Here is a 22,640-nt window from a genome sequence, read left to right on the forward strand (position 1 = left end):
ATTAAATAAATAGAATTGTAAAAATAAAAATGAGAAGTGGTTAAGAGGAAGAACTTTTCTTCAGAATTTTTTTAGTATTTTTTTCTAATTTTTCGTATCCCGAAAGAGATGAAATCAAGGTATTTATGTAGGAGTATTGGTCAGTGCCTTCCGCGAACACGTCCACGGTAATTATGCGGAGGAAAACCACCGCAGGCGCCAGCAGGTGCCCGCTGGCTATTACACATGCGGCTCGAGAATGGCCGCGTATGCATTTGATTTTTCCAAGTTTTTCATGCTATCCAAGCTATACAAGAAGTGACCCTTTTATAGAGAGCGAGACCAAAGGAAGAAGTACAAAGAAGGTGAAGTGCAAAATAGTACAAAGAGTACTGCAAAGAAGAAGTACAAATGTACTTCAAAAGAGAAGTATAAGAGTACAAAAAAAAAAGAAAAAAAAAGAAAAAAAAAAGAGATATATGTAATCTCTCCTCTTAAACTCAAGGTGGTGATATAGAAAACAACTTGAGTTTGCTGGTAAGATAATTGAGATGACACAGTGGGTGAGACCAAAAGAGTGGCCCTTTTATAAAGAGTGTGACCATAGGAAGAAGTACAAAGAAGATGAAGTACAGAGTAGTACAAAAAATACTATAAAGAAGAAGTATAAGTGTACTATTTAAAAAAAAAGTATAAGAGTATAAAGAAAGGAGATATATGGAATATCCATATATCTCAACACAACTAATAGCATAACATTTGATGCGAGGCTTTAGTCGTGATTTACACCATAGTTGGCGAGCCTGCTGGTCACTAGATTTCTTGATACGTCTATAAGGAAAAACATTCACGATGTTGGCTGCTAGGGATCGAAAAGCTGAAGGGATATTCCATGATAGACGAACAATGCTCAATCCATCTCAAAGTCGGATGAATCTCAAATCAAATCCTGATGGTAAACCAGTCTTCTTTTAAGCAGCCACTAGCTCAGGTATGGCTGAGATACATGGAGAACATGAAAGATACTAGTATAGTTGACCATGATACCATGTCCTTATGATTAAGTGTCAACCCTCTCAAAAGAAGAAAAAAAAAGAAGACAAGTTTCTAATTGCACCATGGTTAATATTGCACGGTAGTTAATCTTTAGGCTACATTTGGAAAGTAAATAGCTAACTATCCCTTAAATAAATTTTACCATTGATGTTCACCTATTAACCAGCTAATCAATAAATACATTACTCATTGTTTGGTTGATGCTTCCATGATAAATGGGATAAAATTATAGAAAAAGTGAAAAAGTAGAGAGAGCTTTAAGTGATTGAAGCTATTTCATCCTTCCTCTAAAATAACTTTAACCTGGTTGGTATCTTTTTCACCCATTGACCTAGCAAGTTGTATGGTGTTTTTGGCACCTTAGTTGGACAAGTGCATGCTATCATCTCTAAGTAGCATCCAAACATAGTCTTGGCATGCCAAGAAACACTTTTAAACTAGTTGCAAGATCATGAAATAGGTCTTGCCTAGTAGTCATGCCTCTTGGATTCATAATCAAAGATTTTTGAGTTTATTTTGTGGTCCATTTCTAAAGATTTGAACCTACAAAAATATAATAGTAGGATATCTCTCCCTCTCTAGCTCTCCAAAAAGTGCCATGACTTAATTTTGATTCGCATCCCGCTTTATAACCCAACATTCCTTCTGGTTAGGGATGTCAATAGGATAGATACCTGAATATTTTAGCAGTCTCCGAATCAAATGGGACGGTTTTAATTGAAATTAAATGGGGATGATTTCGATGATGGTTTTAGAAATAAAAAACCGTTATCCAAACCCGATCCGAAACCAAACCCAACATCGAACCCGAAACCGAATATACCCAATATCTCTTAGTACTCCTTATATTTAATATAAATTCTAGCCCTCTATCCCATTCAATCTGGACCTTCCATAGACTATAGGTGGATAAATGACTAAATGAAACAAATCCTAGAGGGCTCTTCTCTACGATTATTATATTTGTTGGACTTATTTTCTTTGATGTTGGTGGATTTAGTTTTAGCTTGGATTATTGTGTTTGTTGGATGGTGGTTTTACTATTTTCAAAATTATCGAGTTTGTTGAATAGTTGTGTTGTTATTTTTGGATATATTTATTAGTTGAGTTAGTATGAATTATATAAAAATTATAGATAATATGTTTAATTTAGATATTACATATGAAAATTGTAAATGAATAAAAAAAAGTTAAATGACTTTCAATTTTTCAATTTACATTTTGGTTTTATATTTTCTTGTGACGGTTATAATTTTTTATTTTAAATTAATTTTAGTTTCGATTTTAATTTTTGAGAGCAATGATGGATTTTAATTTTTCTGCAAAGGCTTGAAAATATAGTAATTATCCTGCAACGAACGAAACAAGTACAAACAAAGCGGAATTTTGCCCAAAGGAAGGGCCGTATCCTAAACAGGAAGTCATTCTACCCGAAAAAAAAAAAACAAGAAGTCAAACACCAGGTACTAATATTCTGGGACAAGGACCATCTACAACCGTCTGATCAAAATCTAACGGTCAAGGACATAACACTGAGCAGCCTTCGAAGAGGTGTCCGGATGGGCTATGGCGAGGGATGGAGGGGCCTTTCAGGCCAAGCATATCTACCGTGAAGCCAATGGGGCTGCGGATTGGGTGGCTGCATTTGTAGCTCGCCATTCCGGAGACACATTGTGGACTGAAGATGGGGAGTTGCCTTTGGCACTCCGAGGTATCCTATTTTTTGACTTTATTGGGTGTATCCGTACCCGACAGGTATGATTCACCCGTATTAGCAAAAAAAAAAAAAAAAAAAAAAAAAAAAAAAAAAAAAAAAAAAAAAAAAAAAAAAAAAAAAAAAAAAAAAAAAAAAAAGAAGGTGTCCGGATAATTTCCGGCCGGCAAGGGAAACATAGTGCATCCCAGAATATTCCAGGTCCCGATACGATCAGCTACAATATCAATTCACAAAACACCAAAACGAGCAACCAAAAATGCCACGTAATCAAAAGCACAGGCACAAGTACAACTGTCCGTTTCCAAGGGCATTTTGCTAAATTGACGGTAAGAGTCACGCCGTCAGCGTCCCCGTCGGATATTAGTCAACCGTCAACCGTCACGTAAAGTCGGTCCCCGGGTTTCCGAGTTCTAGAAGGGGAAGGAGAGCGGCCTCCCTATTCCTCCGCAACGATAGGGTAATAATCGAATGGAGAGCTTGGGTTTCCGTGGTGCCGAGTGTGGCGATGGGGACGTTGAAGACTTAAAAAGTCTTTATATATATATATATATATATATTTTTGCTGGAGAAGACTTGAAAATTCTTCGGTCCCCAAATCCCTTCTTCTATTTCCTCGGCTTTCCTTCTCCTCCCAAAGCCCCCGTCTCCATTTCCATCGATACTCTCCCCAGATTTCTCTCACCAATCCCAATTCCAAGCCATAGGAAAGCGGAATTCGTAATGATTTCCTCGTCTGGGTTTCCTTCCATTGACTAGCTCTAGAGAGAGAGGGAGAGAGGGGGGGAGATGGTGAGAAGGAGGCTGAAGAGGTTCTGTACCAAGGATGCAGTGGAGTTCTTGAATCATATGATGAAGGACAAGCCTTTGCTGCCGTTCTTGATCCCGCTGGGGCTGTTTGCCTGGGCTATTGAGCGTTGGCTTGTGCCTTTCTCCAACTGGGTGCCCCTGGCTGCAGCTGTGTGGGCGACTATCCAGGTCAGTCTTTCTTGCTGTTTGGGTTCGTTTGGGTCAAGAAAGATCGGATCTTGGACTGTCTTGTCGTGGAATTGTGGTGCTTATATGTTGAATTATGCTGCACTTGTAGGTTTATTTTGATGGCTTGTCCTTTTGGGGCTGGAATTCTTGTGCGTGTTTGGTTTCTTTTTTTTCAGTTGTTTTCGTTTCTTCATTAGTGTGCTCGTAGTTTGAAAGAAACGTATAGAAAGCACAATTTGGTTATTTCAGTGGGTGAAAGATTTCTGTTTGACTTGCTGGTGTTCGTTGGTTAGATTGTATTCTGCTTTCTGTTTCAGTCAGTGCTTCTGTTCTTAATTACTGAAGAAAGTGATTGTTTTTTGGGAGGGTCTCGTTAGGATTTCCGGCCTTAGATTTGTTGGAATTGTTGTGATATTTGTGATGCTACTAATCTTCACTGTTCAACCAGTGATTCTGAATCAGTCTGCTTTGACCGTGCACATCTGCAAAACCTTGGCATCCATGGGAAACTTGGGTTCTTGTATACTTTTTGGTTAGATATTCGGATTTATGATAGGTTAATAATGATGATAGCTGGTTTCTGATTGATCTTTGATAGGATGCAACTAAAACTTGAACGTGGGATCAAAATCTAATAAACTCGGTCAGTACAAACAGAAGATGATTTCTGGACTAGAAAGTTTTCATTGTGTTGCGAGTTGGTGAAAACTGTTTAGTATTTGTTGATCAATCTAGACTCTATTACATCAAAGTCTACATACTTTCCAAAACATATATGACATTAGACTCCTTATTGGAGCATAATCATCAATCGTAATACACCGAGGACTATCTAAAAATTAAGTAATCTGAAAACATGATAAATTTAATCTAAAAGATTGAAAACTAATTATTATCCTTCCATCAACTAGAAAGTACTATTTTATTTGTAGTATAGGAACATATGATTATCACCATATTGCATTCATGCCAGCAATTGTTCACAAGTTTCGATCATCATTTATTAGCCGATGATGCAACAAGCAATAATATGTTGAATGAGTCACTAGATAAACCATTTGATGACAACCAGCTGTGGTAACTAGCAACTTTTATAAGAGTGGTTCTAGTTGATTATAAAATAGCCAATTCTCACTTCTTAACCTTCAACCTAAACTAACAGGCCTTATTTTAGATTAGGATTGATCATATATAATGAAGGTATAGTAAGAAAGCTTAAAATTTTTAATGAGCAGATCTCAACTCAAAGTTAACCCTCAATGAGTTTATGTAAAATTTTAGCCAAGGAAACTTTGGCCAGCAGGATCCAACACAAAACCAAGATGGCCAGTTGGTAGCTCAGATCTATGTCTTAGGTTAGAATATATCCAATATGGAACTGAGAAGGTCGGTTGGTATCTAATATCCATATATCCGGTTAGAATACTATCTTTGTAGTTGAAGAGCATTTTGAGGGATCCCACTAGTTGGCCACAGTTATTGAAAAGCATAGTGTTCACCTATATTATGTTGCTCTTGAAACCATCTCATACCACTTAAACTATTGCTTGGGATCAATACTTTGAAGCCTATGAAATTTCTTTTTCATGAAAACAGCAGAGTTTTATTGTGGATATTACATTTAGAGATAGTTCTTCAATAGATTAATGTTTCATTATCATATTTTATAGAGTAATTTTTGTGTCGATGACTTGATGGAGCGAAACCAACGTGATATATTTTAAAAGTTACCTGGCACGGGCCTGGCATTTTTTTTTTGGCCTTACAGTATGGGAGGTTTCAACGCCAGCTACTTGTAGAAGATTTAAATAGAAGATGGCAGCAGCTTGTATTGAGCACATCTGTATGTTCTTTTTCTTTATTTTCTTTAGAGTTCTCTTTTTGGTTATGTGATTTATATCTTTGTATATCATCCCACAGCCCATAACTCCATTAGAGCCTTGTGAATGGCTAAACAAGCTTTTGATGGAGATCTGGCCCAATTTTATGGAACCAAAACTTTCAAAAAAGTTTTCTTCAATCGTAGAGGTGAGACTCAGTATCTTCATTAATTATTGGTTTTTGATTTGCAAATGCATACTAAATTCAAAACTTGTTATTACTGGAAAAATGGATAAGTAAACTTCAATGAAGAGCTGATGATGTCCCCAACCCGCACCTGATTCAAATGAAGTAATCTGTACTCCACTGTTTACATGTAAAACTGAACTTATAGCCAGTTTGCAATCCCATAATTTAAATCAGAGGTGGGTATATTAAAGAGGACAAATGAAGACAAATTGATAGTGGGAGTTCACCTGCCAATCTGCATGTTATCCTTATTTCTTTCATTGTATATCAGTTCTTTGGTTTAACATACTCTGAAATGATTGAATTTTTGTACTAGGAAAGTTTAGCCTGGAAACTGTGTTTCTCTCTTTCGAAGAATCTCACATAATTTCTTAAAAAATTGATCCTTTTCTGATCCAAAATCATATGTAACAAATGAAATTTGGTCTTGCCCTGTCCTATACCAACCATAACTGAAACCATACTGAAGTAAAGAAAATGAACAAAAAGCAGCTGCCAGCAAGATGAAAATCAGCCATCTATTTGGTTCGGGCAAAAACATTATAAATCCTAGGATGGTCAATCTATTTACAAAATGAAAATCATGGGTTTTGGTCAATTACCAAGAACAGAGCGATAAGGATAATAACCTTGATTTTATTGTGGTTTTTGGGCAGTTATCCAGAACAGAGTGATTAGGATAATAACCATATTTTTGAGCATTCAGAAAAAAGTCTTACAACATAATGTGTAATTAGTTTGAAAGAATTTTAATCAAGCCAGCATGTGAGGTACAGGCTATTTTACCATTTACCCCTTGAAAGAATTCTCCAGAACTCTGGAATGATGCTTTCTTATTTTCTTAGCGTATTGCTCTGAAATGGGGAAAACATAACAAACTTATCCCTTTTTGCAGAGTCGCTTAAAAAACCGGAAACCAAAGTTGATAGTAAGTGTTCTTTTGTTGAGGTTAGCTGTCTTTAAGACTCTATTGGTGATTTTTATCAAGTTGTAAGATCTTGACAGGGCAAATACTATTCTTTATTTTAGGAAAAGATAGAACTGCAGGAATTTTCACTCGGTTCGTGTCCACCCATCTTGGGACGGCAGGGAACACACTGGATTACTTCAGGTGACCAGGTTTGGTATTCACTCTCAAACTGCCATAGTTTTTTCTCAATAGCTTGGCTTATATTCTATATTTGAGATATGTCATAGTTATCAAATTAATCCAATTTCAAAAGATAGAATATGAAGTTAGGATACACTGAAACATTGAGAAAAAAATGGCATGAGAAAAGGTCCATTTGTTTCAGTATTTTGAAACTTCTAGAGTTCTTCTCCACCACTTATAAGTAGAGTAGGTTGGATTAAAAAAACCGCAGTTCTGTCACATCTGCTTTTCTTCTATCTTGTGCAGTTTTTACATGAGCAGTCCTTTCTCTTCGACAATAATGCCATTTCATACTTTGGTAATAAAAAAATATGCATTAATGGAACTGGTAGATCATCCATAAGAAAATTTAACACATCAAAATCCTAATAACTTCAAGGAATTTTGGTTGAACTTGATGCAATGGATTCAGAAAAATGTATTGATGGAGAATTACATTCTAAAATAATTTAATTATGAATATGAGATGCAGTTGTGGAAACAAGTCTAGCTTAGTAGTTCTCATCTTTGGTGGTGCAAGTCATATTTGCATCATTTTTATACTTTGCATCTACATGTGCCATCATTTTGTTATTGGAATTTATGAGGTTCTCAAAAATCATATTTTTGCTTTCCTTATTTGATGGCTAACTGATGATCCAATTTTATATGCTCACAGCAAGTCATGCGTTTGGGTTTCGATTGGGATACTAACGAAATGAGTGTAATGATGCTAGCAAAATTGGCAAAGCCATTGATGGGGACTGGCCGCATTGTCATTAACCATATTCACATTAAGGGAGATGTATGTAAATTATTTTCCTACTTGATTTTTGTTTATAACTTTCACATCGTGCTGTCTAAAAATTGTACTCATTGTTAAAAGGATGTACATAACTTCAAATTGATTTTTTTTTATCAATTTTCACTAATCAAATCTACTGATTTCAATTTTATCCTCATCTTTCAGTTATAAAATCTCTTTAGCCCAATCCCTAAGAGTACTTGAGATGATATCTTGGTGCATGGGATCATTCAATTTGATTATTACGCTTAATATGTTTATGTGTATAAATTTAGTGTTACTCATCTGAAATAATTTCCTTTTTTAAAAAAAATAGTTAAATACTTAACATTGCAGGCTTTTTCTGTGTATCTTCATAGCAGTATACGTATGTTCAGTATGATATCAATTGATCTGCTCTTTTACTTATGAGTCTGTTTGTTGATTTGACATGTTGGAGTCTACATATAGATCTGTGCACATTGCCAGACAAAATAATGAAGTTTCCTCTTTACACTTGTTCAAGTTTGATGGTATTTGAGCTTCTATTGTAGCTTCAAAACCAAAGGAAGAGCTTTTAGGCTTCTTGCAGGATATCTAACCAAATTTGGCTAATTCCATCATTGCATTGAATCACAACGACTATTACCTGGACATGTGACAGAGGTCTCAAGTGTCCAGAAAAGTCAGACACTGGAACCTTCTAAAAAGGCATACCCATTTTTGTAGGTGTGTTCAGTACAGATTTATTCATGTAATGAAGAATTTGTCAGATCAGTTGCCTTTAACTTGATATAATTGATAAAATTTTGCTAAATGTTATGTTAGACTAGAAAACTTCCAATGATAAATGACAAAACGTAACTAATGGTGATGACATCATGCTTTATCAATTTGAAGTGTCAAGGAGTTTTGTAAATTGTCCAAGTGTCCAAGCATCTGGACATGACCTAAAACCCAAAACTTAAAGTGTCTGGGTAACACTTATCAGCACAAACTGATCATTGTCTTTGTTGCTCAAACTTTTTGGATTTTACCCACATCACTGTGATACTGGAAACATCATTTTTGTCACTAAACCCCAGGGCTCCATTCTGTGTCTCTGGAAGGGACCAAACAAGGCCATGTAGACAACAAATCACCACTAGGTTAAGTACATTTAACTCTGGTTTCTCTTAGCCTGTGAATGGTGCTCGATATCAATAATAGAATTTCCTTGTGCCATAAATTCTAGACTTTTAGCCTGTTTACACTCTCTTTCAATTGAGCTGATCGCCTCGCTTCGCTAGTTAGAATTGTGCTCCACACCATCACTTGCGACTTTTCATTTCCGACACTCTCCCGGTGAGAGATAATAAGCACAACCTTATTTTTCTCTTCTAGAAGGCAGGCTCGGCATGATCACGACTGGCTGACTTACCGAACGGACTACATACACCGACTAGCCACTGAACGGACGGACACTTTGATCTTGATCGTGCAATCTAAGTCGCACTGTTTACTTTTTTGCCTATTTTTTGCTGATATTCCAGACTTCATTTCCATGGTTCCAACTCACATGCAGATCTCATTGTCATTTTTATTTAAATTCATGAAACACATTATGGGTTCTAGCAAATAGTATTGATTGGGCTCCAAGGATCTCTCACATATCCAGATTTTGTGAATTGGGGGTATGTTTCTTGTATTTTGTACCTGGCCAGCTACTTTGCTAACTCAAAGATTGTGCCTTGTTTTCCATAGGAAACCACATAGTGTCCTCTCTTTCTCTCTTACATTAGTAAAGCAGTCCATTTATTGCTGGTCGAACTTCATTGACTAAGTTGTAGGTTCTTGTGGTCCTCACACTGATTGTATTGGGCCTACTATGTCCTGCTTTCCCTATTTCTACCATCTCCTCTAGCCCACAGAAGTCATTCTTCTTGATCATTTCTGATATTATATTTCAACAGTTTCTGTTGCTTATTTGATTCCAAAATTTCTTCAGGATTCTTCTGGACTTCATCATATATATCAAGGATGGTGAAGTGATATATATTGCACACATAGATTATAATGACATGTCAACTGTGATGTGTGTTGATATCTTACAGAAGTAGATGCAGGAACAGGTTTGTGGTGTGGGTGCAGGAAGTGGGTCTTTTATTTATTTATTTAATAAGGAATTGAGTACAATGGCCATACATGGATGAATTTCAGGAAGGGTTTGGCCATCTACAAAATGATGGCCTTGAGCACTGCTTGGTGCTCAGCTTCTGGTTATGAAAATCTTCAAAGAAAAGACTCGGACTGACAAAGGTTAATGTAGAAGCGATGGAAATGCACTTCTTTTTTTTTAAAAAAAAATGCTATGATGTAGTATATTTGGTCTAATTCGAAGTTGATGGTGAAGCAGAGAAGCTGATGTTGAATAGATGCTGCACAGCTTGCTGCTTATGTTTGCAGTCCTTACCTTGATATTTCTAATCACAACATGGCAAACATGAGTATCCATGCCTTCCTTTTGTCTCCCATATTTGAAATTTATCTTGGAAATCTGTCTTTGCTACCATATCTTATACTATCTTTTCTACAGTTTGTTCAAGCAGATATTATTTGTCACTTGCTTTTCCAGTACTGCTCTGTCTAATATGGAAGTAATTTTTGTAGAACTGCTCCAGCTTTGATGCTTTAAACACTAAGATTCTGATAATTTTGTATATTATCATTGTTGCACTCAGTTTGTCTTCTAAACGTCTAATGTTGCAGCTCCTCTTAAGACCAATACTTGATGGGCAAGCAGTGCTTTATTCATTTGAGTCTACTCCTGAGGTTAGATTAGGTGTTGCATTTGGAAGCGGTGGAAGCCAAACACTTCCGGCTACAGAATTACCCGGTGTTTCAAACTGGCTGGTGTGTTGTTCATTCAATGATTATGTACTTTTGTTACAAGTGCTCCTGGAATTTGTTAAGATAGCTTTTTTCTTCAATAGTTTGTTGAATAACAGTCTGCAAATATATTATAGTTCAATTAATCATACTTCAATTAAAATCAAGATTTGCCATACCGATACCGGTAGGCATACCGGTCGCCTACCGGACCAGTACTGTTCCGGTTCGTATTGGAACCGGCCAGTACAAACTTTTTTTTTCGCATCCGCGCGCAGACGCGTGCGTCCCTATTAAATACCACAGAGTGGCATTAATGATTGCGCGGCAGAACTGCGCGGGGGTAGGAAGCTGCGCGCGGGCGCTCAGCCCCGCGCCTGCGTGGGCGCTCTTCCCTGAGGGAGTGCGTGGCCCTTTTGGCCATGCGCTTTGACACCACAGCACTGCGCTGTTGTTTAAAAATCCATAGCACGCGGCACTGTGGATAAAAAAAAATACCGTACCAGTGGGAACCGGCCGGTTCGCACCGGTACCGGCCGGTACATGACTGCTATGCATGCGTGCCGGTTGGTTCCGGCCCGAGATGCCTCTGAAACCAGTTTCCACGCTGATCCGGTACCGGTCTAATACGGCGAACCTTGATTAAAATATTTCTTTAAATATGTTCATTACTCTTTAGAATATTGCATTCTCATTTCAGGTAAAGCTTTGTACGGAAACCATAGTTAAAAGGATGGTCGAGCCTCGCCGTCAGTGTTTTTCTTTGCCACCAGTTGATCTAAGGAAGAAAGCTGTTGGAGGTGTTCTTTCAGTCACCGTGATTTCAGCTAGTAATATGGGTAGGCAAAGCATGAAAAACAACAACTCAGAAACTAGACAGAGCTCAACAGTAAGCTGTCAGTTGTCAGGGAACTCTGGAAATAAAGTTTTGCAGACATTGATTGAAGTAGAACTCGGTGATTTGACGAGAAGAACAGATGTTGGTCAAGGTTTGAATCCTAGGTGGGGCAGTACTTTTAATATGGTATTACATGAGGATGCTGGAATTCTCAAATTTAATCTTTATGAATGGGATCCAAGCAGTGTGAAGTTAAACTACTTGACCAGCTGTGAGATAAAGGTACTTTGTACATAACAGATACTTTTGCACTTCTTGAGGAAGCTTCAGCATGTTACATTTGTTACATATTGAATAATTCTTTTTATCTTAAATCAGGATCTCATTTGGATATAAGTAATTAAAACCCTTGATTATGAACAGATGAAATATGTTGCAGATGACTCTACAACATTTTGGGCTATAGGACATGGATGTGGTGTTGTGGCAAAACAAGCTGAGCATTGTGGAAAAGAAGTTGAGATGGTTGTTCCTTTTGAGGAAGTTGATTTAGGGGAGGTACATGTTTCTTCTTGGTATCTCTTGGCATTGATTTGTAATTTCCTACATTTTTTGGATCACATTGCCATACATGTTTTATATGCTGCCCACTTTCTTTTTAGTCTATATGTATATCAAATTCTCAAATGCATGCTAATACTCAATATGTTAAAAATTGAGATACAGGCCTGTACCGATAATACTCAATGTACTACCACACCAACACAAGGTACTGGTTGGTATGGCTTTAAGCAGAAAAAAAAAGAAGGATGTGAAAACAACTATAAGCTTGCTATTGAGCAGTATGTCATTGATATGGGGCTGATTGAGGTTCATTCCACGGATCTGCCCTGTGGGTGTGCCAGTATGCCTGAAATTTGAATCCTAATACTACTGATGCCCCACTACCAAGGTTATAATAATAAAAATAATTGTTATTTAAAAAAGCAATCTAAAATAAATAAACAAAACAGAAACTCTACCTACTCTTTTCTCCTTTATTTAATATTTTGTGTATAGGTTAGTTATCTGTAGTCTACATTAATATTTTTTAGGGAAAAGCACATCGATATGCGTTTAGCATAAAGACAAATAAATAGGCAAATGAATGAATGAATAATGAATAATGAATAAATAGGCAAATAAATAGATATGCAGCATGCTAGTGACTCTTATTTCTATGTAACATTGCAAGTGAAAATGATTAACTCTTAATGGCTGAATCACTTTTGTTTCTTATTCTCTTCATCATCTTGTATCTTGTCTATATTTACATTTTTGTTTAATCACTTGCTACTCTCTAGGTGGGGTCAAGGTATGCTGAAGTGCTATTGGACAGCGTTCCAGTAGATTACTGTTAGTGTATGGATTGGTGTGGTACACTCCTGTAGTGATACATCTTATGCTGCTCAAGATGAGACAGCAGCTGTATGTGTCAGTACAGTACCATACTGCCCCCCCCCTCCGCCGCCACCGTGGCGCCGCGCTTCTCCGTATGATTAGTACCTTACTGGTTCGGTATGATACACTTGGTGCTTGGCGGTATGGGTTGGTACAATGAACCTTGGGCAGGATCCACGAACTTAAACAGAAACTTACTTTCAGAACTTTGACCAAAGTTGAACCTAGTCAAATGCTAAAGAAATACACAGAAATATATATTCGTTTTTGTGCATAAGATACCTTTTCTGCTATAAGAAGTTACACATTATTGGCCATCCTTTTCTTCCATACATTCTGTTAATCCTTAAGCAGCGTAAGTTTTAACATGTTGCAATTTCATTTGTTTAACAGCTGACCGTGAGTCTTGTACTAAAAGAATGGCAATTTTCGGATGGTTCAATTAGCTTAAGTCACTACGTAAGCGGTATATCTCAACCATCGTTATCTGGTTCGCCCAACCTCCAGTTAAGGACAGGAAGGAAACTCAAGGTAACAGTGGCGGAAGGAAGAAATTTAACTACAAAAGATAAATCTGGAAAATGTGATCCTTATGTAAAGCTTCAGTATGGCAAGGTTGGTTGTGATGTTATTCTTTTTTCACATTAAATCATTTGCTTTTGTTTACTTTCATTAATCTATTGCTGAGAAGAGGTTGCGAAACTGTGCACATGTTTTTCTGTAATTATTTGTAATTAAAGCCTACTTTTCTAGGTTATCTATAGAACAAAAACAATGCCTCATACTTCAAATCCAGAGTGGGACCACACATTTGAGTTTGATGAAATAGGAGGCAGTGAGTATCTCAAGATCAAGTGTTATAGTGCAGATTTGTTTGGTGATGACATTATTGGAAGTGCACGAGTAAATCTGGAAGGAATTCCAGATGCTTCCTACAGGGAAGTCTGGATTCCCCTTGAAAAAGCGAATTCAGGAGAGGTGAGGCTCCAGATAGAAGCAGTAAAGAATGATGACCATGAAGGATTGAAGGTATGCATATAATTGCATGTTCTTCTTGATATATTTTTAGCAAATGAATTGAAAAGAATGAACATATCAGATAAAATGCTTTTACATTTGTAGAATGATGTGCTGGAAATAGTGAATGGCTGATCTTTCATTTGAAATGCACTTTTATGAAGATTAGATACAGATTTTTAATGCTTTGGTAGCTTCATAAAAGAACCCTCTAAATATATGCAGAATTCAGCAACCAGATATGGATTTGGCTGTATTGAGCTAGTCCTTATTGAAGCTAAGGACCTTGTTGCAGCTGATCTGAGGGGAACAAGCGATCCTTTTGTAAGGGTGCAATATGGGAACATGAAGAGACAAACTAAGGTCAGTTGATAAGAACACTAAATTACTTATATCTGTAATATATTTTCAGTGCTGGAGTTGCATTTACCTAATGGATGTTGATTTTTGTTTTTCTTGGGATGTTAACTTCAAAGAATAGCAACAGATGCAGGATCAACTTTGCTAGGTTAGAAATCAATCATCTGTAAAATGTCGTTGCTTATCAAATCTGCATGCAGCAAGAACTGAAAGAATACAGAAGCACACCTCCATTGATGTGCAATATCTGTTACGGTTCATACTGTTGGAGATGTGAATAGTCCTATGTTGGACTCCTATCCACCTACTAGCTTAAGCTTTTGCATTGGATTTTATTAGGGTATCCGACCCAGCTGTCCCTTTCTCTTTGCATACCGATCTCCCTCCACACTTGTGTTTTTCATCTGTTGCCCTTCTTCGGGTTTCAGTCTGCAGGTTCTCCATGTGAGAGGGGGTGTTGGAGAGTGGGAATAGTCCCACAATCAGATAGGTAAGGGACTCTAGTTGGTCTTGAATACATACAGACCTGTCCACCTCCTGGCTTAAGCTTTTCGGTTGGATTCCACATACATATTTTGGAAATAATTTGTGAACATGCATACTGTGAGCATCTCTTCATAAAATTCTCTGAGAATACAATGAAGCACATTATTCTGCTTTAGGAATTAAATAGATAGAATTTCTTAGGTGGTAGGAAAGAAATAACTTTCTGTAAAATGTTTCTTATCGTTTTGAATTTTTTCCAATGATTTGAAGAATTATATACCCAATAAGATGTCATGGTTAAGTAATAAATTGTATCTCTTATGCCTGAAAACCAAATATTACGTGTTCTGAAGTTCCCTATTATGCATCGAGTGGACAAATTTAAATAACCAGATTTTGGACAATTTGTTTGAAACTCTGAACTATAATTTGGAAGTATTTAAACCAACTGTAATTTTGTTTGCAAATATTCTGGTAGATCATGATTATTACATGTCAAACTGGAGGCAAAAATGTTGTGCAAATTTGCAATCATTCTCTTTTAGGGGGCAAACATGCCATTATATACACACCGAACATGGGCATGTGTCCTGCATGAACAGTGAGTCTTGTCAATATAACTGAGAGGATTTATAGGTCTATACAACACACATGCAATAATGTGTCTAATACAACTCTCTGCCTGCTTCTGAAGTCACAAGGATCAAAAATTGGGAGCAAAGAAGATACTAAAACTCTGCTATAATATTTTTTATCACTCTTTGCAAAGAAGTCCAAGAGCTGCTTTGTATATGCTATCTAGAGAAGAGAGATTAGAAGTAAATAAGTGACCAAGTGGCCATGTACCTCAATATGTTTACTCCTCAACTATTGAATTATAGGGAACTGTGACATGAAAGTGATGGCCATGTTTGAGAGTATGATGAAAGTGAAAACCAGCATATGTGTGGGCAATGTGGAATCTCATCTCATTAATTGAATTGGAGGGAATATCATGTCATTAATTGAATTGGAGAGAATATCTTCTTTCTTGCTCTTTCACGAGACAGGGAACATCTTAATCTTACTTGGACATTCAAATTTTGTTCCACGAATCCATGTTGGATATGTATTTAAATCAGATATGCATCAGACATTTGAATGTAGTCTTTTTATGTAGTCTTTTTTTTTCTCTTTTTTTTTTTGAGGTGGGATTGTGATTTTGAAAGATTAGTAGAGAGCTTGGACACTTCCAACAACGAATTTGATCCATAACAATGTTATGTATATGCTCTTGTTCTCTGTAGAGATTGGTTAGGGACGTAGGTTTCAGAATATGGGTAGGGATGGAAGTTTTAAAATAACTCAGCAAAATGCCATTTTTCTAATATCCTTAAGCTAATTGAGAAGTTTGGATGAGAAATATGTATATTGACAAGTCTTAACAAGTAATAAATTTTAGTGCCATCTATCTTATGATTTTTAAAAATATTATATAATTTTTTTTTTATGTCCCTGTTTGTTCTTTTCCCCACTCGCTGAGTCAAACACTTGGATTCTTTCCTTGAATCTGATTCTTATGTTTATGTCCATCCCATACTGTAGGGGAGTCTTGACAATAATAGTGGGTAATGGTGCAATGATGATGAGTAGGAATGCTTGCCAAGTAGCTTGAAGGTTTTTGATAATCACAGATCTAAGGAATTTTGACCTGAACAAAAGAAGAAAAAGGCTGGTTGAATGGATTGTAGCTTAATCCAGTTTGACTGCCGGTGTTTGGCACATTGGAATTGCTTGGTTGGCCTACCGTATGGATCGACAGTTGCAGAGCAGCTGGTACTCATGTAGGCCTAGTGCTCACTTAATACATGACTAAACTAAATAAATGCCTCCAGATATCCTAGTCTGTCTGAAAGACAGCAATACAAGGACAAACATTTGGCTCACTTGATGCTGTTAAACACAAGAAAATGTTCATCAATGAAATGTTTGCCATCAGAAGATGATGAAATGGAGCCAGATACTTATAAATTATAATACCAATTCCCAAGTAACTGTGGAGGTGGACTTTAGCTCAGAGCATCAGGATGTCCCTAGATGACCGTACAAGTGAGTTGAATATCCATTATCAGCAGTTAGTTGTAGGAATCAGTAGGCACAAGGATGAACTGAATGGACCAAAATATGCAACTTGGTCAATCCCTTCAAGGAATGATAGAGGTGATGGTAGATTGCATGAGACAAGGAGGTGCTAAGTTAGTAAACCTCTTGTAAGAAATGTAGGAGGTAGATCACATGTGACAAGGAGGATTGTGCACTAAACCATGATTAGGCAACCACACAGACGCCCCTGCCCACCACCATCACCAAAACAGAAAACAAGAATCTTTCTTGGATGGCCACTAGGTTTACAATTTTCAATCAACAACTTTCTATCAACACTATCTAAATTGTTTGAGAAACACCAGGTAGGGTTTTGTAGGACATTTAGATCATATGCAGCATCACAAGTAGGACATTTAGGTGATAGGAAACATCACGACTAGGAGAAAACCACCCCAAAGTTATCCAGAACAAAAAGGAAAGGCCCTTTAAGCAGTCATAGGTTGGGAAAACATATTGACAAGAACCAGCAGGAAGGATAATCAATGATAAAATTAAGGCCAAATGGGGTTTCTTGAACCCAAAAGTAGGGTAAAAATAATATGCTGTGTAGGAAAATTTAATGATTCGGTGGCCAGAACCTATTAATGTGATTGGGATTGGTGTCCAACTCCCCATAGAATCCCAAGGCAATACGTATGCTGGGAAAGAGAAAACAAGATTGAATATAATTACTAGTGTGCAAAGGGCGATCTAGATCAGCCTCTAACAAGATAGTGCTTCCATCGTCCAATTATGAGGATGAGATGGCCTCATTAATAATGGACAAGTGCGCCTTAACCTAGTTGCTAGCTTGAAGTTTGGCTTGAAGCTCCAAATCAAAGTCGCAGGAATCGGTACCGGGCACTGTATCGGTTTTCCAATGGGATGACTTGGTACGGGCCGTGCCGGGCCTGTACCGAGAGAGAAACCGTGGGAGAGAGGAAAAGAGAGAGAGATCGAGCGGAGGTAGGAGGGCTAGAGGAGGGCGGCGGACATCAGCGGCGCTCAGAGGAGGCCATCGAAGGCCAGCGAAGGCCGATCTCTTGCCGACTTCACTTAAAAATTGCGATTTTTTAAGACCGCGGTCAAACGCTATTGCGTTCGAAACAGGGTCAGCTGCCGCGGTCGAGGCCAGCCGCGGCCTCACTGGCCTCCACCGAACTCTGTCGACACTTCGCCGTTCTCCACCGGACTCTGCCGACACTCCGTCGGCGTCGCGCCTTCTCTCTCTCTTTCTCCCTCTCCCGCTAACTCTCTCTTTCCTTCTCCTTCTCTGGCTCCAGCAACGGGTTCCGTTTTCATTGCCGGAACCGTACTGGTGAGCCACCAGTACGATTCGAGACGGCCGGAACCGTCTGGTTCGGGATGGTTCTGCCGACCCTGCTCCAAATGTAAGATTGAAATGTTCTGATATTGGCTTAAAGCAATTCAAAAGTAGGACTGTTTTTGAAATTTCGGCCAAAACTACTTCAACCAATTTTATTGTGTATATGGATTCTATTGCTAATGCCTTTTTTGCCATTTCTTTATTTCATTAGGTGCTGAAAAACATTTCTGCATGCTAATTTTGAGTTTTGAGGAGATTCGGAAGCAATGCGACATTAGATTTTTTAAAGGGTTTTTTAGAGGATTTTTATTTTTTGAGCGGGGGTGGGGGTTGGGAATTGGCTATGCTAGAGCTCAAGTCCCATGGACATTTAGATTATCATAAACCACACTGAAATCAAACAAGAAAATTGTATATTACTCTCCAGACATGAATTTTTGAACATTTTGTATTTAAAAAATAATGTTTCGATTCTTATAATTCGAAATCACTAAAATGGTACATCTGGAGGTCCCAAACATTATAAATTTATATTATACTTTAAAAATGCTGTCCAATCTGCTTCTCAATTATTTTACTTTGTTTTAGCTGCATTTTCATTTCTAATTTATTTTTGTGGATATTTAATAATTTTCAGGCCAACTAGAGCTGAAAGCTTAGGAACTGCCAAAAGTATAAAACTGAAAGTTACTTGGTTCAATGATCAATGATGTCTATTAGGGGAAAAAAATATCAAGGTGCTCTTTTGATGAGATCATTACATCTAGTGGTGGGAGTGGCAATGTACTATTGCTGAACTAAAACCTGTGAAAGTTAAGAAGGTGCCTAACATGATCTTGAGACTTCAAGACAATTAAAAGATCAAAAAGGGAGTAGGTTGCAAAATTCTGCAATGGCTTTTTTTTTTAACAGGGGATACCTTATATATACAATGACGATATGAACATGCCTCTTATGAATAGTATCTAAGGACATACAAGTGAAACAATAGATAATCTACCCATGGTATAATAATGTCTTTTAACAGTGCGGGTTCTTGATTTATATGGTTCATTATATGTTTTCAGTCCCTAGTGTATATTTATGAATCTTTTTTCCTACTTTACAGCTGCACATGAAACCATGTATTTTGGATGTCACTATTAATTTTAATTGGACTATATGCCCTAATCCAATTACATGCCATGCAGATTGTTTACAGAACACTGAATCCTCGATGGAACCAGACTCTAGAGTTTCCCGATACTGGCAGCCCCTTGATTTTGCATGTTAAGGATCACAATGCTGTACTCCCCACAAGAAGTATAGGTCATTGCATTGTTGAATATGAAAGGCTTCCTCCAAATCAAACAGCTGACAGATGGATACCTCTCCAAGGAGTTAAGAGTGGAGAGATCCATGTACAGATAACACGAAGGATTCCCGAACTACCAAAGAAATCCAGCTTGGATACAAATGTTTCTGCATTAAGCAAAGCACATGCATTGTCTGCACAGGTGAGCTATGGTTGTTTAAGAACTGTGTTTGCTTTACTTTCTGTAATTATATTTCATACTATAGGGAAATGCAGCGTGCAAAATGTCCTTCTGTTACATGTCCTCTGTTTTATGAACTGCTGCACTTCCCTGTCTTAACCCAGCATCTTGCACTTTGACATTTTGATATGTGATAATAGCTCAGAGATGAAGGGCAACCATTTTACAATTACTTCGATCTCTCACTGTAGATTCCATAAAGTTGAATGTGTTGAATTTCATATAAGAAATTATATCAAATGAAAATGAATTAGTGGCTATCTACTTTTTTACCCATGGTATTATACTAAATTTATATGACAAATTAAGGTTTTATTTGAATGCACCATATAACAACTTGAGCTTACATTTGTTTGTATTTAAGATGGATGAGAAAGTACATATGATTCACTGACAAGTGGCAGATTTCATTTTAAATGTTGGTAATGACTTGAAATCAGGTTTTCTAATGGCAAAATGGTGTGGCATATTGCAACCATGTTTTAGTTCTCGTGTTTTATATATTTTTCCAATGCATGTAAATGGTAATTAATGTTTTATCTCAACAAAAACTGTAGAAGGCTTAAATATTTTATGTTTCGGATAAAGTTAAATACAATTAAAACATATTTTTTAAAGCAACTTCCATAATTCAAATGATTTAAAGTATAACTATTCAAACTAAAATAAGATCTAAAACTAAAATGGCAGCCCTGTGCATGAGGCTCCTGCTGTTGCAGGGTCTTGGGAAGTTCAGGCAGTCTTGCCCTCGCATGCATAGAGGTTGTTTCTGTATTTTGAACCCTGATGGTTACAATAGAGCAACCTTGTCATTGTGCCGTAGCTCACCTTCTTAAATGAGTTCTTACCTTATTAAAAATAAGACTTTATTTGCCAAGATATAAGATTTTGAATATTGATAACCTTCAAAGGCTTCCCTAGATTTTAACTGAGCTTTGTGCTAACTCATCTATTTGGCTTCATTGCTTACTGAAAAAAAAGAAAAAAAATGTTTGGATGATGGATTCGTAATTCGAGTCAAATTGTATTTATTTTCAGATATGGATTAAAGGATTTAAAGAAACTTTAAGAATAATACTTTGCTGCATGATTTCAAATTTCTTCCATAGTTTTTTATTTTTATTTGTCATGATGGTTTTTCTGATATGCAAACAATTCAGATCAGAAAGATCCTGAAGAAGTTGCAAAATTTAGTTGGCGATGGTGATCTTGAGGGCCTGTCACTGGCTTTAAGTGAAGTAGAAAGCACTGAAGACGCGCAGGAAGAGTACCTGCTTCAGCTTGAAAGGGAGAAGGAATTGCTGATACATAAGATAAGTGAACTTGGAAGAGAAATTAGTAGAACATCATCGGCTCCGAGCAAGATGACATATTGAGATTGTGCGAGCGTTCCCACTGATTTTGTCAGCAAGCCCTTGCATCCACGCCTGCCCCATGCATGATATCATACTCTGTGATTGTGACATTTTTATGACAAGTGACATGTATTAGTTTACTAAAAATAAATTGAAGTTGTATAGCTGCTTAAAGCATACGTGGCAACTAAATTTTATTTTTTCGGGTTCGCAAGGGAGTGAAACAGCGAAAGGCATTTTCATCGACTGTAGAGATAACTGGCAAGTCAATACGAACCTCCAGTAATTTAAGGGAGTAATATGCTTTACAGAATTTTGGTGGAATTACTTTACTAGTTAAAGTACTGTTGTAAATGAAATAGAGCTAAAAACCATCGAGGTGGTAGCATGGTTGGAACGGAGCTAAGATTCTACTGGAGTGGCCTATGTTTGAAATGTGCGGGTGTTAGAGTACATTCTGGAGAAGCTGACCAAGTCTGAGGAATTCCACATTTGTCTCCACTGAAGCCTCGCATGGTTGAAGTTTTTTTGAAACTTTGTTAGTTTTGTAACAAACGTTAGAGTTTGAAGTATACGTTAGATAGTTAGATAGTTTGAACAAACTCCTGATCTTTCTGAGTTCGGTTTCATGTATAGCTTTATAAACACAAACTCAATACAAACAGAGTGGGATGAAAAAAACCAAATATTTAAACTCTCAGGCTCTTTCCTTATTCAGTTTATCTTACATGGTATCAGAGCCTAGAAAGGCTAACGCCTGATCCTTCTGTTCTGCTTCCGCAATCTCTAGAAGATGTCTTCCAACTCCACCGAAATGCCTCCCCTCTCAAATTGTTCCATCCAATCCAACTCCCCACCTACCTCTCAAAAACTTGAAGGCCCCAACTATATGGCATGGAGCCTCCAATTCATGGTGTTTCTCCGTAGTCATGACATGGTTGGCTACATCACTGGTATAGAGGCTGCTCCATCCAAGACCCTTGAAGGAGGAGCACCAAATCCAGCTTACGCAGCATGGTACCGGAAGGACAACTGCGTGCTCAGTTGGCTACTTGGCTCAATCTCAGAAAAGCTGGTAGCAACTCTATATGGCTTGAAGACGTCTAAAGAAGTTTGGGACTCTCTTCAATCCAAGTATTCCTCAACATCGCGATCAAGAATTGCTATGCTCAAGCGCCAGCTGCAAACCATCACTCAAGGCAATCGATCCTGCCTTGCTTATGTCGAGGAAGCAAAATCCCTGTCTGACCAGTTAGCAGCAGTAGGGAAATCTGTTGATGAACAAGATGTCATCAGCTACCTCATTGGAGGATTGAAGCAGAGTTACACTCCGTTCATTACCTCCTACAGCTTTGCTACTCGTGACAGAGAGTTTTCACTTGACGATTTTCGAGCTGAACTTTTCAGTTTCGAATCTCTTCTTGAAACTCAAATCAATCAGTCTTCGGACTCCCACTTTGCCTTTGCTGCTGTCAAACCTAAGGGCTCGAACTACATGAAGAAACCTAAACCTCAAACCAATGTCCCTAGATTTATCCAGCAAAACCAAAATCCACCCCATGGAAACAACACCAATC

At 37.5% G+C, this 22,640-nt stretch overlaps 1 protein-coding gene across 9 annotated transcripts; it reads left to right on the top strand.

Moving 5' to 3' along the window:
- Positions 1-801: 801 nt before the first annotated feature.
- ATSYTF (C2 domain-containing protein) lies at positions 802-21,373 on the top strand. 9 transcript variants are annotated; one of them, XM_088722019.2, is made up of 14 exons: positions 802-970; positions 5,496-5,570; positions 5,648-5,755; positions 6,693-6,725; positions 6,827-6,916; positions 7,609-7,734; positions 10,462-10,605; positions 11,282-11,701; positions 11,843-11,977; positions 13,253-13,474; positions 13,613-13,888; positions 14,102-14,239; positions 19,364-19,669; positions 20,869-21,373. In XM_088722019.2, the coding sequence occupies exons 1-14, from the start codon at positions 932-934 to the stop codon at positions 21,082-21,084; spliced, it is 2,328 nt and encodes a 775-aa protein (XP_088578145.1). In that variant the 5' UTR covers positions 802-931; the 3' UTR covers positions 21,085-21,373. The 9 variants fall into 9 exon arrangements, with proteins under 9 accessions (XP_088578145.1, XP_088578148.1, XP_008797817.1 ...); XM_088722022.1 differs by having other exon boundaries at positions 921-970; positions 6,693-6,745; XM_008799595.6 differs by lacking the exon at positions 802-970 and adding an exon at positions 3,199-3,727.
- Positions 21,374-22,640: the final 1,267 nt, after the last annotated feature.

This window comes from Phoenix dactylifera, chromosome 5, assembly GCF_051530095.1.
Source record: "Phoenix dactylifera cultivar Ajwa chromosome 5, Ajwa_hap1_PhDact_Kaust_v1.1, whole genome shotgun sequence".
NCBI lineage: Eukaryota > Viridiplantae > Streptophyta > Magnoliopsida > Arecales > Arecaceae > Phoenix > Phoenix dactylifera.

Bases quoted from the DNA above. Each gene is read 5' to 3' on its own strand.
- ATSYTF (XM_008799595.6), top strand. From the start codon at position 3,539: ATGGTGAGAAGGAGGCTGAAGAGGTTCTGTACCAAGGATGCAGTGGAG. The intron at 6,726-6,826 runs GTAAGTGTTCTT...TCTTTATTTTAG, and splicing joins ACCGGAAACCAAAGTTGATA to GAAAAGATAGAACTGCAGGA. The intron at 11,702-11,842 runs GTACTTTGTACA...GATTATGAACAG, and splicing joins TGACCAGCTGTGAGATAAAG to ATGAAATATGTTGCAGATGA.